Below are 18361 nucleotides of genomic sequence, written 5' to 3'. Positions count from 1 at the left end.
GAAAAAGCCACCATAAAATATACCATGGAAGGTATATTGAAGTATTCTGTTTGACAGACTAGATATTACATGATAATGTAAGGTATTTATTGATATTTTGCTTAGAATAAACACTCTGATCCTTTGCAGAGATGAAAAAGTATGTTTATTTATTATTGGAGAGATGGGATTTTATTCTAAACTAGTTTCAACTTGGTGTGCAGAACTTCTGAGTGCTTGTCATATAATCAGATCCGTGGATTAGCAGTGGATGATTATAATGTAGATAGCTTACTACCTAATTGTTACAGAGAACAGGCAGGCAGTCTTACACTGCAGATGATTCATCTGAGCAGTGAAAATGCAATAATAATTGTGTGTCATGATTTTCCCACATAGTTAGTTGAAGTAGGGTAGAATTACTTGTGCTGTTTTCTTCCCTGTCATCTTAAAAGTGAAGAGTTCTAGAAAAGTAGGGAATTTGAGAATATATCTGGTATGTGAATAGCTTCTTGTTTAAAACTTTTTCTTTTGATTTCAGATTTACCTCTTGATGCTGACCTAGAAAATTTAAAGACATCTAAGATCACATTGGCTGAGATGCTTGGTGACATAATCTGGGAGGACCTATCTGAGTGCCTTATTAAAGATTGTTTGGTTTATTCTATCCCGACAAATAGCAGCAAGTTACAGCAGTATGAAGAGGTAAGAGCAGAAGTGTCACTGAAGGTTTGGGGAGACCACAGGTTCTTGTCACTGTCCTTTGTTTATCTTAGAGATCGTTTGTTCTTTAAGAAAATTATTCATAAGGTGTGGATGCAAATTCCCTATAACTTCATTTCTCTTCTGGCTTGCTGCTTTTGATTGGGAAGTATGCTTTCTTATTCAGTATTAATATGTTTTCATTAGGTACTTTTGAAAAACAATTGTTTTTATATTTGTATCAGGTCTAGTAAGTACTAGGTGATACTTTACTTTTTGGCTTCTTTCTAGTGTTTCCTCAAACACTAAAATAAGTACAGAAGTCCCCCTCTTATGTTTGGGGTATGTTCTAAGACCCTCCATGAAGACGTGAACCTGTGGTTAGTATTGAACTGTAGATGTATGTGAAGTGTTTTTTCTATACTAATGGGCAGGTAGTGTATATAACACAGATATGCTGTACAAAAGGATGATTCATATCCCGTGGGTAAAACACAGCAGGACAGGGCGATATTTCATTACGCTACTCAGAACAGCGCACAATTTAAAACTTAGGAATTGTTTGTTTCTGAAATTTTTCATTTAGTATTTTCAGACCATAGCTGACTGTGGGTAACTGAAACTGAGGATAAGGGGGGGGGGATTACTGTATATTTACTAAAAAATTTGTTGCACTTATACTAAGCAGAGTCAGAAACTCCTAATGAAGATGCTCTTCCTGATGAGTTTAAAGGTGTAATATTTTCTGCCTAGTAGTGGATGGTCTGTTCTAAAACTTAACCATCTGCTCCTTATTCTTTTCTGTACATTGGATTTGAAATTTTAATATTGAAAAGGAATATATGTATATAATTCTTTACTTTTCTTTCTTTTCCTTGCATTTCTTTCTTAGATCATACAATCCACTGAAGAATTTGAAAATGCCTTAAAGGAGATGAGGTTTTTAAAAGGAGATACTACTGATTTGCTGAAATATGCCCGTAATATCAATTCTCATTTTGCTAACAAGAAGTGTCAGGATGTGATCGTTGCGGCTAGAAACCTAATGACCTCTGAAATTCACAACACTGTGAAGGTATGGGGGGGATGGTTATAGTTTATTACATTGAGTTAGGAAGCAGCTGATTTTTGAGATGATTGTGGTAGAGTGGAAGAGCACGTGACATTTGCTGAGGTCATTGAGGTGAGTTATTAATTTTCTTAAACACTAGTTTTCTCATTTTGAAAGGGGTCCTAAGATCTCCCTCTTTCATAGGGTATTGTGGGATACTGATAAGATAACACACATAAAAGCATTGTATAAATTGAGAAAGTATACGTGAATTTAATGGATTACTGTTGTTGAAATCATAGAGTATATCAACCTATAGTTTTCTTGACTTTATCACTTGAATTTTTAGTACGCAATTTTGTGACAGGTACTGTTATATCCAGAGATTATATCCTGTTGTGAAAATGTTGACTTATTGCTTAGGCTAATAGAGGTGCTAGTTTTGAAGTTAATAAAAGGAAACAAAAAGATACGATCTTTGATGATATAAACAATTATCTGTAAAATCCATGGACAAATTATAATTTGCATTGAGAGTAATTTACTCCGTTGACCTTAGATAATTCTGTGTATTTTTTCTGTTTTTTAAAAAAATATCTTGCATATATAAAATAATATTTAGCAAATATAAGTGTTATTTAGATTAAAAGACGACATAGACTAAACTAATCCCTTAGAAAATTCCTCAGCCGCTTTTCTGTGACCACTGAGAGGACCATGCTTCTCTCCCCTCTGTGCTTTCTGCATGCCCCTTTCTCCTGGGGTTACCCTGTTGTAGTGTCCGCTTCAGTAAAATATTTAATTAGCCATTTGAGCTCCACAGATATTAACACATTTTGGTATAATCTGGGGATGTGAGGGGAACTGAAATGCACTCAGTACTGGGAACTGGGCCTCAGGGTTTTACATGAAAGTCAGTTATGTCACTCTCATGCACAAAGCCCCGTGGCTTCCTGTCTCATTCAGAGAAGGACCCAGTCGGCTTACCGTGGCCTGCAAGGCCCAGGGTGATGGGTCCCCTATTGCTGCTCTGACTGCATCTCCTGCGGCATTCCCCTTCAGTCACTCTCTTCATTTGCCAGGACGGCTTGGCTACAGAACTCTGAAACCTCTTTCCCCCTCTGCTTGGAATATTGCTATAGACTTGCTCCCTTTCCTGATCACTATTTTACTTTTTTAAAAAAATTCATTCTTTTAAAAAATATTCCTTTGGCTGCGCTGCTCAGCATGTGGGATCTTAGTTCCCCAGCCAGGGATCAAACACACGCCCCACCCTTGCGTTGGAAGTACAGAGTCTTAACCACTGGACCACCAGGGAAGTTACCTGACCACTGTTAAAATTGTAACCTCCCCCTATTTCTTTTTTTTTTAATTATTTATATATTAATTTTTATTTTTGCCTGTGCTAGGTCTTCTTTGCTGTGTGGGCTTTTCTCTGGTTGCAGTGAGCGGGGACTGCTCTCTACTTATAGTGTGCGGGCTTCTCACTGCAGTGGCTTCTGTTGTTTCAGACCATAGGCTCTAGGCCTGCAGGCTTCATAGTTGTGGCTCCCAGGCTCTAGAGTCCAGACTCAATTCTTGTGGTGCATAGGGTTAGTTGCTCTGCAGCATGTGGGATCTTTGTGGATCAGGGATCGAACCCGTGTCTCCTGCATTGGCAGGCAGATTCTTTACCACTGAGAGTCACTCAGTTGTATCTGACTCTGTGTGACCCCATAAACTATAGCTCGCGGGGCTCCTCTGTCCATGGAATTCTTCAGACAAGAATACTGGATTGGGTAGCCATTCCCTTCTCCAAGTGATCTTCCTGACCGAGGGATTGAACCAGGGTCTCCTATGTTGTGGGCAGATTCTTTACCATCGGAGCCATCGGGGAAGCCTCCCCCTATTTCTTGTACTCTTTCCTTGCTTTGATTTTCTTCCCTGACAGCTCATTTGGTAAAGAATCTGCCTGCAATACAGGAGACTCAGGTTTGATTCCTGGATTGGGAATATTCTCTAGAGAAAGGATAGGCTACCCACTCCAGTATTCTTGGGCTTCTCATGTGGCTCACCTGGTAACAAATCCACCTGTAATGCGGGAGACCTGGCTTTGATGCCTGGGTTGGGAAGATCCCCTGGAGAAAGGAAAGGCTACACACTCCAGTATTCTGGCCTGGAGAATTCCATGGACTGTATAGCCCGAGGGGTCCCAAAGAGTCCGTCAGATATGACTGAATGACTTTCATTTCATGTTACTTATTGTCAATAAATATTTTGTCTGAATTACTGTTTTTCCCTGCTAGCAAACACGCTCTATGTGGGGAGGGTTGGTTTCTCTTTTTCCAGTGTGTTTTGTTCTTTGCTGTTTTGTTTACTGTTGTACCTCTAGCATCAAGAATGTACCTGGTGCCCACTACTGTGTATTAGTGCTCAGTCAATATTTGGTGAATTAATATGTATCCCAAGAGCTCGTCCTAACTCCTTGTTATAAATGAGAGTGTTACTAGGTTGCTTTGTGGCTCTGGGCTAAACCTTTCAGCCTTGTTGGACCTCAGTTTCCTTGTATGTAACATGACAGAATTGAACTAGATAATCTCTGAGCTCCCTATTCAACTAGTTCTGACATTCTGTAAGACTGTACTTTCCTCCCAAATATCCAGATCCTAATGATGGCACTTCCTGTAGATCAGAGTTTCCCAGCAATGCCACCGTTGACATTTGGGACCAGGTAATTCTTTGCTCTGGGGCCTGTCCTGTAGGATGTTCAATAGCACCGCTAGCCTCTACCCTCTCGATGCCAGTGGCACCTCCCCTGGGTGTGATATTTGTATTCTCATTGAAACGTTATAACAGCCCTACAAAATAGATGTTATTGTACAAATTTTATATATAGATGGCAAGTCTGATGACTTTAATGTTTTTTTGAGACTTGAAAAAAACTTAAACTTTTTCTATCAGAAATTTTCCATAGAGGTCCAGTATGTGCTGAGCAGAGCAGCTCTTCTTGAGGTAGGAACCTGCCGCTTCCACCTGCTTAATCTCCCCCCAACTTTTTTTTTGGCTCCTGAGGCATCTTTGATAAGCGAGATTTGAAAACCATTGTTTTAATGCAATTTATTCATATTGCAATGAGAAAATTGAGGTCAAGAGAGGTTAAATGACTTTGTGTAAAGTTAGGGTAGAAAATATCACTGATGTTTCCAGACTAGAGGCCTAGTATTCTTTCCTTTGTGTGTGTGTGCTCTTGCGCTTTAGTCGTGTCCGACTCTTTGCGACCCTGTGGAGCCTTCTTTGTCTGTGGGATTCTCCAGGCAAGAATACTGGAGTGGGTTCCCATGCCCTCCTCCAGGGGGTCTTCATAGCCCAGGAATCAAACCACTGCCTCCTGCATTGCAGGCCATATTCTTTACTGCTGAGCCACCAGGGAAGCCCCGTTCTTCTCTTTATTTTTCACCAAATCTGGGAATTCTCATTCAGTGTAAATGGAGGGAAGGTTTTTGGATTTTGTTTGGAATTTTGTTTTTAAGAGCAGCATAAGCTAGCTTGAATGTGTTGTTTCTTTGGCTAAGCCGAGACATGTTTCTGATGGGAAATAACTTAATGACAGTGGAACACAAAGTCATACTGGTGTGCGTTAGTGCAACAGTCTAATCTGAGAAAGAGGACTTTTTGAAGGTCCTTTCATTTACCTAAAGTCTTGGGTCAGTTTCACAGCTTTGTTGTTTTCCACCAAGAGTAAGAATGCAGAGTGAAGAGAACGGCCCAGTAAAGGGTATTGCTTATTCCTTATGGCATCCTTTCACCCAAGGTTGAGCAGTCATTGAAGTACTGCCACGTTCACTCATATCTTGTAATTATTCTGTGGATCCACAACTTCATTGTGATGGAAGCGGTCAGTATCTCATTCCTGACCATCTGCATGCACCTGGATTATTCTGAGGACGATGCGTTTTCTGTGTTTGACTCTTAGATCACTCCTGCTTCTCAGATAAGTGTGCCAGACTTACTTCGTCCTAATGAGGACGACAAGCTACAAGTACAGGAAGTATCCACCGCTCAGTGCAATGAAGTGGCGAATTTAGAGCCTGAGAATACATTGGACCAACATTCCTTTTCTTTGCCCACATGTCGCATCAGTGAATCTGTGAAGAAATTAATGGAACTTGCCTATCAGACTTTACTGGAAGCAACAACCAGCAGTGATCAATGGTATGAGTTCTGAGTTATCTGAAAATGGCAATGACTTGGTTAAATGTATATCTAAACTAGACATTTCTTAAGAAAATTAACTGGAATTCTTTGGGTTTTCTTATCCTATTAATATTTTTTCCCTAAAGAATCAGTATAGCACACAGATATGTATTAGTAATTAACTTTTACTTATAACAACATATAGTCTTACAGCAAAGTATGAGAAATAAAATCATATATGTGGATGGACAAATGGATTTGACATTAAAAATTGTTAATCACTTTTTAACAAAAACCTCTTTAATTTTTTACTTTCAACTTTTTATTTGACTTGAATGGTATTACATGAGAAAGCTCTTGTGAAGAACATAGAATGCTCCCTTGGAAATAATTAATACTCAGATGTTAATTAGCATTGGTGGTGGTGGTCATAGTGATAGTTGTACCACCTGCTTCAGCATGCTCTGGCTCTTTAGCCTAACATTCATTTTATCTTTTGAAATCTAGTTCCTAATTAATTTATATTTTAAATACTAATTTTAAGCAGTAATAGTTTGTTGGGCAGCCAAAGGTAGACGGAAAAGAATGAAATGCACCAAAGTTCTAATTTCTCCCTTTCCAGAAGATTTCTTCTAATCAACATTATATTCAAGATACCTAAACTCGATCCCACATACTTCCATATTTGAATCTCTTTTTGTTTAATAGGCTCCTTCCCCTACTCCTGAACCAGACTGAGGAGACGACAGTAGGCTGTAGCCCAAGTTGATCATAGAGTGGGTTTTCCAAAGCCTCTTTAGTTTGAATCTGTGTATCATAGTTTTTTATTTCACATTCTCATAGGAAAACAGTTTCAGTTAGAGCTTGACTTAATCAAATTGCGTCTTCCATGGGGCTTCTGAAGTTTTAATCCCCATGTATAAACAAACCCCTTTATTCTGTTCCAGAAAGAACATGCATTCTAAAATACTTCCATGACTTCAATGAATCATTATATTCATAAGTCTGTCTGGTTTTAAATATAAGGAGGAAGAAAAATGTAATACATGTGAAGGGAGTTATGTACTCTTTTGGCAGAATAAGAGCTTCCCTTTGGCTCAGCTGGTAAAGAATCTGCCTGCAGTGTGGGAGACCTGGTTTCGATCCCTGGGTTGGGAAGATCCCCTGGAGAAGGGAAAGGCTACCCACTCCAGTATACTGGCCTGGAAAATTCCATGGACTGTATAGTGCATGGGGTCACAAGAGTCGGACACTGAGTGACTTTCCCTTTTACTTGGCAGAATAAATACAGGAGTGAATAGGGCTTCCTAGGTGGCCCAGTGGTAAAGAATCCACTTACCAATGCATAAGACACAGGAGACGCCGGTTTGATCCCTGGGTCTAGAAGATCCCCTGGAGTAGGAAATGGCAACCCACTCCAGTATTTTTGCCTGGAAACTTCGGTGGACAGAGGAGCCTGGCAGACTACAGTCCATGGTGTCACAAAGAGTTGGACATGACTGAGTGACTGAGTATGCATGCAGGCATTTTTACGTGGCATTCACCTGAAATATACTCAAGCAGAAGTTAGGGACGCAAGGCAATTTTTCATAAGATAATACCAAACTATATATATATATGTGTGTGTGTGTGTGTGTGTGTATTTTTAAATTTACTTATTTGGCTGCACCAGGTCTTAGGTGCAGCCTGTTGGGTCTTTACTTGCAGCATGTGAACTCTTAGTTTCGGAATGTGGGATCTGGTTCTCTGACCAGGGATCTTACCCACGTCCCCTGCATTGGGAGTGCAGAGACTTAGCCACTGAACCACCAGGGAAGTCCCACCAAACAACAGTTTTGTATACTGAATGTCTACAGACATCCTTCTCACCAAAAAATTAGTTTTAATAGGACAAACAAAAACACAACTACAACAACCCACTTTCCTATTATCAAACTTCAAACAACAAGAATGCAATGAAAATAAAATGAAATAATTTAGGTATCATAGTCATCAAGTTTTAACAGTGTTTTGGGGTATAGTGAACCATGACTAATTTTTAATAATCATTGGTGGAATTCCTGTGACTTACTCAGGGTACATAGTTTCAGTTAGTCTTATGTAGAAGTAAGCTCCATGAGCCTTTTATTTGCTCTGAGAGCTTTTTAATAATAATCTTCAGGTGTTCTAAGACCAGACTTAAAGGGCAAGAAATCTTGAGGTTGGATTCTCTCCTAGAAATGTTGATTCATGTCCTTGCGTTGGGGTGAGAAGGAGAAAAGGTGGAGGCTGAAGGCAGACTGGCCCTGGCAGCACCAGTGAGTGCCTTTATTGATGCTTTGCCCTTTGCAGAGTGCGCCAGTGAGCAGGTGACATTTGCTGAGGCTTAGCTCCATTCATTACTGAAGGGATACTCGGGGTCCTGGCAGAACACAAATTGATAAATGGAAAAGAGGCTTTAGCTTGAACGCCACTGTTCTTAGTGCTGTGAATGGGCCCAGGTTTTCAGACCTGCAGTTCAGTTGGTAACTCCTAGCTGAGAATTCATTCCATCCAGAGGAGTAGTGTTCTCAGCAGTGGCCAAGGCAGCTGTAGTCTCAGCTGTAGACTGAGCTTAGTCTCTCCAGCTGTAGTCTTAGTAGGGGATCTCACTTAAGGTGCACTGACTTAGAATTTTTTTTCTCATTGCCTTTATATCCTTATGCGTTTCTCTTGAAACTGTGTTTTCTTTTTAGTGCTGTTCAACTTTTCTACTCAGTGAGGAATATCTTCCATTTGTTCCATGATGTTGTACCAACATATCACAAGTAAGTGCCACTGTGTCTGACTTCTGTATAATATTGTAGGCTTGAAATGTTTGAGTCAGGTTAAAACAGTAACTTTATATTCCCACATAAGATAATTAGCTGCTAAAACTCACAATAAAGTACAATAAACCATTTACAATACATGTTTAAAGAACATCAGTCATTTAATAATCAGTTAATAGGGGTACTATGCTGCTGCTGCTGCTAAGTCACTTCAGTCGTGTCTGCCTCTGCGTGACCCCATAGACGGCAGCCCACCAGGCTCCCCCGTCCCCGGGATTCTCCAGGCAAGAACACTGGAATGGGTTGCCATTTCATCTGTAGTATAGTAGGTAAGACAGATTTGAAAACTCAAGAGAACTTTTACCCTATTAGTAATGGTAGGTATTTTCAAAACTGTCTCACTTTACTTGGTTGCAAAACAAAAAGGTCATCCATTGCTCCATATTGCTATCTAGTAAACATCCCACATTTTTTCCTTGGCATTCATAGCTTTGCAGACTTAATACCAGGGGGCACTAGTGGTAAAGAACCTGCCTGCCAATTCAGGATACTTAAGAGGTGCTGGTTTGAGCCCTGGAGGGGGGAAAGATCCCCTGGAGGAGGGCATGGCAACTCACTCCAGTATTCTTGCCTGGAGAATCCCATAGACAGAGGAGCCTGGTGGGCTATGGTCCATAGGGTTGCAGAGAGTTGGACATAACTGAAGTTACTCCATCTTCCTCCACCTTTTCTCCTCACCCCACCGCAAGGACATGAATCAACATTTCTAGGAGAGACTGCATGTGACTTAGCACACACACACAGCTGCTCTTCTTAGTGACCTTAGGGTGTATTTACCTCACATCTTGGATTTTTAAAGTTTCTTTTGATATTAATCTGATAAGTTAATATTTAAGCCTCCAGGAGTTCTCTCTATCATCCAAATAAAGTGTTTTGGATGACTTTATAAATATTTTAAGTAATATGTCAGCAAAGCTATTCCTTAAGTCAAGAACTCTGGTTTCAAAGAAAAGGTCAGTTTAATGTTGATAGATTTTTGAACAATTGAGATGTTTTTAAGTAGGCCCAGTTATTTTGTTCTAAAAGACCACTTATTTATTGTAAACTTATTATTTTTATTTGTATTCTCTTTGCTGTGGCTTAAAACTTTTATTTCACTTTCTACTTAGTTAGGTAAAGGAAAAGAGAAAACCTCTTCAGGTCAGTTGATAGCCATGTCCTTGGGGATTCAAAGACAGTTGGCTTAGGGCTTTTTGTGCTTAGAAACATTTTTCACACTGGGGTGGAGTTAGATTTGTTGTTTCCCCCCTTTGTATGATCTGAGAACTTTATGCTAGACCAGTGGTTTACAAACTTTAGTGTGTTTCAGAATCACCAGGAAACTTTGGTAAAATACAAATTACCAGATTTCATGCCCCACAGATATCTGTTTCAGTAGGGCTGGAGTAATGTTGTTTGGTCGTTAAGTTATGTCCAACTCTTTGAGACCCCATGGCCGGCAGCACGCCAGGCTTCATGGTCCTTCACTGTCTCCCAGAGTTTGTTCAAATTCATGTCCATTGAGTCAGTGGTGCTGTCCAGCCATCTCATCCTCTGCCGCACCCTTCTCCTCCTGCCCTCAATCTTTCCCAGCGTCAGGGTCTTTTCCAGTGAATCGGCTCTGCACATCAGGTGGCCAAAGTATTGGAACTTAAGCTTCAGCAGCAGGGTTTGGATAAAGCCTAGACTTTTTAACAGATTTCCAGGTAATGCTGCTATTTTCTTGCCAGGGGACCACACTTTGAGAACCACTGTTCTAGATTAGTGTTCTCAGCTTTGGCAGTATTTTAGACTCTTTCATGGACCTTTGAGAATATATATATTTGCTTAGGCCCCAGTTCTAGAGATTTTGATGTATAGGTGTGATTTAAGACTCAGATATCTCTGTTTTCTAAAGCCCTGTGATGATTCTGACATGTAGCCCAAAGTGAGGACAACTGTCTTAGGATGTTAGTTTCCAGCTTTGTATATTCTAGCCTGACATGGAATGGAAGTTTTAATTGAAAACCAGGAAGTTTTAATTGAATGACTGCAAGTGGATATGTAGCAGAGGTTTAAGACAAGCTCTCTTCCCATGCTAGGCAGATAGACTAATATGTGTGGACGAATGAAAACAGTGATTTTTAATCTTTTATGAAAATTTAAAATCACCTGGGGGGGGTGGTGTTTAAAACATATAAATGCCCTGATTTCACTCAGAGATTGTGTTCTGTTTGGAGAGTGAGGTCTGAGCATCTATATATTTAAACTTTCTCAGATGACTCTAATCTGCAGCCATCTTTGAAAACTAGTGAATTGGAAAATAGTTAGGTGCTTCATTGTATAAATGAAATAGGAGTTTGGAGAAAGAGGAAGCAAACCTATATTTCCACAGACTTATCAGTGTTAAATTTTAAGGGAATTATGTATAGCGATTCTAGGTTTCTAGTACAAAGAGTTGACACAGGTAAACATCCATTCCCTTGCTCTTTCTTTCTTGTTAACCACTGGGCTAGTTTTATCGAATAATGTCTCATGCAGGCAGAACAAACTCACTGCGTGGGAGTGGGAGCGATGAGTTTACATCTTGTTACATATGGCATTTATACAGTAGACAATGATTAATCCCGAGAAAGTCATTAGACGAGTCAACTTCAGTAACAGGTGATTTCTTTCTTTTCCTTCGCTTCCTCCTGACCTAGGGAGAACCTTCAAAAACTGCCACAGTTGGCTGCCATTCACCACAACAACTGTATGTATATTGCCCACCACTTGCTAACCCTCGGGCATCAGTTCAGATTGCGTCTCGCCCCCATTCTGTGCGATGGCACTACTACTTTTGTGGACCTTGTACCTGGCTTCCGGAGACTTGGTAATGATGCCTTAAATGTAGGGAAGCATTTTGATAATGCAGCTTGTCAGACTAGTATCTGTGTAATTTACAAATGAGACCTGTTTGAAATTAGATGGTGGTCCCTGAGCTATACTGGAAGAGAGGGGGCATTTAATTCGCAGGTGTTCCCAGTTATTTAGCTTTATGAAGTGAATGCAGTCTTTTGAAAGCATTGCTTTTTCATGACATGATTCTGTGGTACATTAGAGTTCCAAACTGCATTGCTGGTGTGTGGTGAATTCACCAAATTAGAGTTTTGTCAGTAGAGTGACATGTCCTAAGAGGAGTAGTGTGACAGTCCTGTTAGCATTATTCGTAAGAGTCACTAATGTCAGTGCTTATTTGTTTGCACAACCTCAAACCAGCTCCCTTCTATTCTACCTCCCTTAGCTTTACTTCTGATTATTAAAAATCAAAAGAAATATGGGATATCAGTATGTTTACTATAATGATAGCCTAGGAAAAGCAGAGAATCTGTATCATTTACGTAGCTTTTCAATTCCTGACTTTCCCCTGAGGTGGTGTAGATATATCAGAAAAATAAGCAGTGGCTTCTACTGTATATGTAGTCTTTCTTATCTGATTCTGGATGGACTTTTGAAAAAAAGCTCACTATTCTGAGGATGGGCTTAGAGGGACTGGCTGATGTATTAGAAGTGGTGTTTTTATTAATCGTAACCTTAGGGCCACCTTATGTTAACTAACAAGCAGTTGTTTTCAAATAGGCAAAAACAGATACTAGGTTCCGTCTTGTCTCTCCTCTTCCACCCTGTGTGTAACTGAACAACACTCAGAATTCTTTAGTCTCTTTTCTCGTCATAGGGACAGAGTGTTTTCTGGCCCAGATGCGGGCACAGAAAGGAGAACTCCTGGAAAGATTATCAAGTGCTAGAAACTTTTCAAACATGGACGATGAGGACAATTATTCTGCAGCAAGTAAAGCGGTGCGGCAGGTAGGGAGCTGTTGTTAGCTCTGCAGTTCGTGCTCTTTCTTTAGATGCTTCCTGCTTGTTTTTAAGCTGCAAAGTGTACGTGGCAGGTAGCTCAGTTGATTCCCCACAACTCCCTGTGGAAATGTGGCCACCTTTTCTGGTCACGTTGATGGCCTTTCCTTTCCTTTTCCCTGCCCCACCAAGTCAATAGGAAGCTCTCTTCCCATTAAGCCAGTAGTGCGCCTAGTTATCTAATAAGTCTCCCATCACAAGTATTGGGTTGGCCAAAAAGTTCGTTTGGGTTTTCCCAAAAGATGTTGTAAAAAACCCAGATGAGCTTTTTGACCAACCCAGTGTTTTAACCCATGAACTCTGAGAAGTTTGAAATACTAGCTTTCATCTTAAAAAAAAAAGATGCTTCTCTCTCTTAAGTGACACACTTTTTTACTCCAGTTTTCCTGTCCACAGGGTAAGTATTTTTCATCAAGCAAAGATATCACTAGGGTGAAATATTCGAGAAACGTGTTCTGAATGGCTTTACATCACTTTTATATAACACCTCTTCTTCCACACACACAGAAATGGTAAATGTAAATCTAGGAAAATGTGAGTTGTAACCACCTCTGTTCCATGTAAAGATCTGTGTTTTTCTGACAGGTGCTGCACCAGCTAAAGAGACTCGGAGTTGTGTGGCAGGATGTCCTGCCGGTGAACATATATTGCAAGGCTATGGGGACTTTACTCAACACAGCGGTCTCCGAGATCATTGGCAGGATCACTGCACTGGAGGTAAGGGCCACTAGATGCCTCTCCAGACTTGAGCTAAAGTTGTTCTTCCGATGATGTTGATGCCTCATTTTTAGTCAACACAGATGGTAGAAGAAATTGTTCATGTTTCATGTCTAAGTCATTATACTGTTATTTTCTCACTTTTGTCTTAATTCTGTTTTGCTGGAGTCTTGCTAATCTCTGTCCTTCGTATCTATCTAAGAAAGTAGGATTATACAGCTGACGCCACCTGGCATCTGTGTAAATTATGAGTGAGGAGCCTGGAAATGGGGCAGTGCTCCCAAAATCCAGAGTGTGAAGTTGTATACTTAATGAGTAAGTGGATCGAATACTCTAATTTAGTAAGATAGAATGCAGCCTTGTGCAGGCACCACTGTACCAGCACCCTGTTGACATGGGGACTATATGTGTGGTCCTGCAGCAAAGTTGCCTGGACTCTGCGAGCTGATTCCTCTAAAATATAGATTGGCTAAACCCCTGTAATAAGATTCCCTGCTTTCCAGCACGCTGCACCATTTTCTACTGGAGAAACAGATTCTTTCATGCAAGCAAATGAAATTACCAACAATCTGTTGAAACCTGTTGCATATCATTCTAGTTTGGGGAGTATTGTCAGAGCTGATGAGATCAGTAAGATCTGCTAAATTGGTTGGAAAATATCTTGCTGCCACTGACCCCCTGCGTAGCTTGCACCAAAGATCTGCTGTTTTCTTCCCGCTAAATTGGTCCGATTCTGTTCTGTTGTGTTCCCTTTGTGCAAAATCAGGACATCTCTACCGAAGACGCTGACAGATTGTATTCCTTGTGCAAAACAGTGGTGGATGAAGGACCTCAAGTATTTGCACCTCTCTCGGAAGAAAACGAGAATAAGAAATACCGAGAAGAGGTGCCAGTCTACGTGTCCAAATGGATGCCGTTCAAAGAGCTGATGATGATGCTACAAGCCAGTTTGCAAGAAATTGGGGATCGGTGGGTAAAACCCTTCTGTAGGACTGATTTATGTCTTCACAACCATAAAAGAATATTAGTGCCATCGAAGGCAGTGCTTTTCTCTGTTTCTTAGTGTTACTCAGGAAGGTTTCATATCGAGTAGCAGTAACTGGGGCCTTTGCACGGCCTGTCGTAGCGCGGATCTCATGACCACTGTTCATATTTGATAGTGTAAGGACTTCTTGCTTCTGTTATTTTTGTCTTGAGCGTGTTGTTTTGTCGTGCTCTACAGATAGATGATCTTGTACCACTTGCACTTACAAGAAATACAACCTTCTGACACCTAGATGGAAATTCTTGCCCATTTTAACCAACAGGGGATGCATTTTAAGATCGATTTTGTTATGTTAGTAGAGAAGTGACTTTTACCTGTAAGAATAGTCAGCATCAAACCATTGTTGGATTGGGCAGCAGTTTTTCTACAGGGATTCAGTACCACACACACAGAAAGGATTCCTCTTTTCTTAAGTACAGCGGATGTTGTTTTCTCTCAGCACCATCAGTTAACATTGCTATGCTCTGCAATTGCGTGCTTTGTTGTATCCTATTGAGTGTGTGAAGGTCATTGATACTGTGCAAAACAGGATAGATGTTGGCTAGTTGCATATCCATGGATGCTTTAATTATTGTCTTGGTGTATGATTAACAAACACACATAACCTTGCATAGAGAACGCACTGAATAGGCGTTAAGGTCCATATCCATCTCTATAGCTACTTGTCTAGCTGATTTAGGTTGGTTTATTACAGATGCCCAAGTATATTAGACTACCTATCCTCGATGTGTCTGAGTTGTTCCCAGCAAATACTATTCATTCTTAAACAAGGTAAATGAGAGTTTTGCTTGAAAAAAAAAAAATCACCTCAGAAGACCTCTAACTGCACTTAGTACAAACTTCAGTTGATTCCTCTATTATTTACAAGTCCTTGGTGGGTTATGTCTTCAGATAAGACTCCAGAGGGCAGCAGATGAGAAATTTTGTTTCTGCTGTTAAAAGGGCCCTCTTGCAGCCCAAGAATGATCATTAATTCTTTGTTGAGAACAGTTATAATACTGATATATCTCAGCTTCTTTTCTTCTGACTAGGAAGATGTTTCTCCTCCCAGAGATTTCAGTAGATATAAGGATAACTAATTGAGAAAATATTTTTTTTTACCAAAGTAACTATCTCCAGTGTGTAGTTTAAACATTTAAAAATTAAAAAATATACCTATGAAGGAGTACAGTATATATAACATATTCACAGGTCTAAAGAAAAAAAGAGTAAAATAAATGTTTGCGGACCTATTACCCAACTTAAGAAAAATATTATCATTACCTTTGAAGACCCTTATGTGCTGTTCCCCAAATGGTCCCCCCTCCCCCAGAGGTAACTGTCTTGAATTTTGTGTTATCTCCTTGCTTTTCTTTATAGTTTTACCACATTCATACATATCCCTAAATATAAATTTTAGACTTGCCTGTTTTTGAACTTCCTGTTAATGGAATCTTCTATAACTTGCTTCTTTTGATTAGAAAATTCATTCATGAAAGTATGTGTAGCTACAGTTCATATGCACTGCTGTTATCATATTCTAATAATAGTCATAGTTTTTTAAAAAAGAGTTATAATTAACATATTATATTGCTTTCATGTTTAAAACATAGTGATTTGATATTTTTATGCATTATGAAATGATCACCACAGTAATAGCAGGTACCATCCATCACCAAAGTTGTTACAATATTGATTATATTCCTTATGGGTATGCTACATCCCTGTGACTTACTTATCTTATAGCTGCATATTTCATAGTTTATTTATTCTGTTGTTTCACATTTTCACCAGTATTTGGTATTATCAGACTTGAAATTTTTTCCTGGGCTAGTTGCTGTGAAATGGCTCATTGTCCTTTCAGTTTGTATTTCCCTAAATTCTAATGACATTGAGCATCTTTTTAGTGATCATTTTTTTTTCCATTGTAAAATGCCTATTCTTTTTTTTATATTGAAAAGTCTGTGCTTTTTTGTGGAAAAAAGCATTTTGATGCATAATATTAAGTTACAGGTGCACAATATGGTGATTCAGTTTTTAAAGGTTATACTCCCTTTATAGTTATTATTGGCTATATTCCCTGTGTTGTACAATACATCCTTGTAATTGATTTTATTAGTTTGTACCTCTTAGTCCCCTACCTCTAAATTCCCTCTCCCCACTGGTAACAATTAGTTTTTGTTCTTTCTGTCTGTGAGCTGTTCATATTTTTTACCCTTTATTCTACTGACTTTTTTTGTGTGTGTGATTTTATGTATTATTTTTTGTGCCTATTCTTTCTCAGTTAAAATGTGCTGCCTGTGGTTCGCTTTTTAAAGTAGTTACAGATCCCATTTCTCTATATAACCCTGTGAGCATGTGGTCATAATTGTCAAGTTTAAACGGGCTTAGTGAGTATAGAATAAGGGAGAAGAGTTTTTATCTTTCTAACTTGGTCTCTTCATCTGTCTCTGCTGATATCAAAATGCAGCCAAGAAGCAGAAGATGTTAAAGATACTGAGTGGTAGACTCATAAAGAAGGGGGGAAATGCCAGAACTTGTTTTATTTCCATTTTAACACATTATTGAATTAATATCATTTATATAACAAATCACCGGCCACAGGCAGTAGTTTCTGCAAAAATCCCCTGTTCAGTAATGAGTTAAACAAATACATGTTTGGAATCAAGTAAGCAATTTAAAAACTTTGCTTATACTTAATAGGAAATAGAAATTGTATTTTTTTATTTTGCAGGTGGGCAGATGGAAAAGGGCCCTTGGCAACTGCATTCTCTTCCAGTGAAGTGAAAGCTTTAATCCGTGCCTTGTTCCAGAACACAGAAAGAAGAGCAGCCACCCTTGCTAAGATTAAATAGTTCCATCTTCCTGGGAAGGCCATGTCTTGGCCAGGAGGATTCCCTTGGCATCATCACTCCTTTAAAGACTTCTTGGAATCACTGATTTATTGTGGAAGTTTGATTTCACCCAAGAACGCCTTACCTCCTGGCCTGTATGCTGAGATATCAAATGAAGTACCTCAAGTTGTTGACTTTTCAGCCGCTCTCCCATGATAAGAAACTCGAGGGGGACGCTGTTTCATGTTGCTCCCAGGGTCTGGGGACTGTATCCATTAAGGAATCCAGGACATTCTAAGAGTCAGGATAAAGAATTTGTGAGGGATGGGAGATTTATTTTGGAGGGCAAGGGAACTATATTTGGTCTCGTGGGAATTAAAGAGACTGCTTTTAATTTTTCTTTCCAATAAATAATGATTTTCGGAGTTATGGGTGAGTGTCTTTAATAATATGGGAGCTTAACAAAGGAGGCCATCAAGTTTTCCTATCTTTTGTGCCATTTTTTTTATTGACATTTATGATCCTCACAGAGGAATCACTGACTTATCTTCTTTCTTCATGATACTCTCTGATAATTTCTCAACATTCTTAGGACCCCTAAGACTTTCTTTTAGTATAAATTTTTGGCACTTTTTGCTGTTTCAACTAAATGCTTTTTTCTTTCTGACCTTGCACACGGCTCATAGGATCTTAGTTCCCTGACCGGGGATTGAACCCAGGCCTTAGGCAGTGAAAGTGCAGAGTCCTAACCTGTGGACTTCTAGGGAATTCCCAGACTAAATTCTACTTTTTTTAATTGGATTTTCTTTTCTTCTTCTTCTTTTTTTTTTGTCTACTCAAATTCCCCTGCTTCTGTACCTATCAGATGGCAAAGGTTTTAAATTGCAGCGTGCCTTCGGTCTGTACGTGCTGTGAGGCGCGAACTCTGGGTTCTACAGCCTAATCCTTTATTTGGTGAACGTGGTTAATCCTACAGCTCAACTTTCTGTGTTTGTAACTCTGCAGCCATTGGAGGTTTATATTAGATTGAAGTCATTCTCTGTAGAACTCTGGATTGTATCTCTTCATGCAGAACTATGATTTCCTCTTGTGAAAAGAGGGAGAAGAGTGTCATGTGCGTGCGCCTCAGAGAAAGTGCCGTCTGGAGGAAGATTTCAGTGGAGTGGCCTGCTTCCTC

General features: G+C 39.6%; 1 protein-coding gene across 1 annotated transcript in view; it reads left to right on the top strand.

Annotated features, from left to right (window-relative positions):
* ZW10 (zw10 kinetochore protein) overlaps positions 1–17609 on the top strand; it is a 35119-nt gene extending 17510 nt beyond the window's left edge. The window contains exons 8-16 of the mRNA NM_001075489.1: positions 521–684; positions 1574–1756; positions 5685–5923; positions 8620–8691; positions 11415–11584; positions 12428–12558; positions 13195–13326; positions 14093–14295; positions 17085–17609. Coding sequence (NP_001068957.1) covers positions 521–684; positions 1574–1756; positions 5685–5923; positions 8620–8691; positions 11415–11584; positions 12428–12558; positions 13195–13326; positions 14093–14295; positions 17085–17205 — 1415 coding nt within the window. The 3' untranslated portion in view covers positions 17206–17609. The remainder of the gene's footprint in view (positions 1–520; positions 685–1573; positions 1757–5684; positions 5924–8619; positions 8692–11414; positions 11585–12427; positions 12559–13194; positions 13327–14092; positions 14296–17084) is intronic.
* The last annotated feature ends 752 nt before the right edge of the window (positions 17610–18361 follow it).

Source organism: Bos taurus, chromosome 15 (assembly GCF_002263795.3).
Source record: "Bos taurus isolate L1 Dominette 01449 registration number 42190680 breed Hereford chromosome 15, ARS-UCD2.0, whole genome shotgun sequence".
Lineage (NCBI taxonomy): Eukaryota > Metazoa > Chordata > Mammalia > Artiodactyla > Bovidae > Bos > Bos taurus.
Note: the sequence above shows the minus strand (reverse complement) of the source record. Positions and strands in the feature narration are given on the sequence as shown.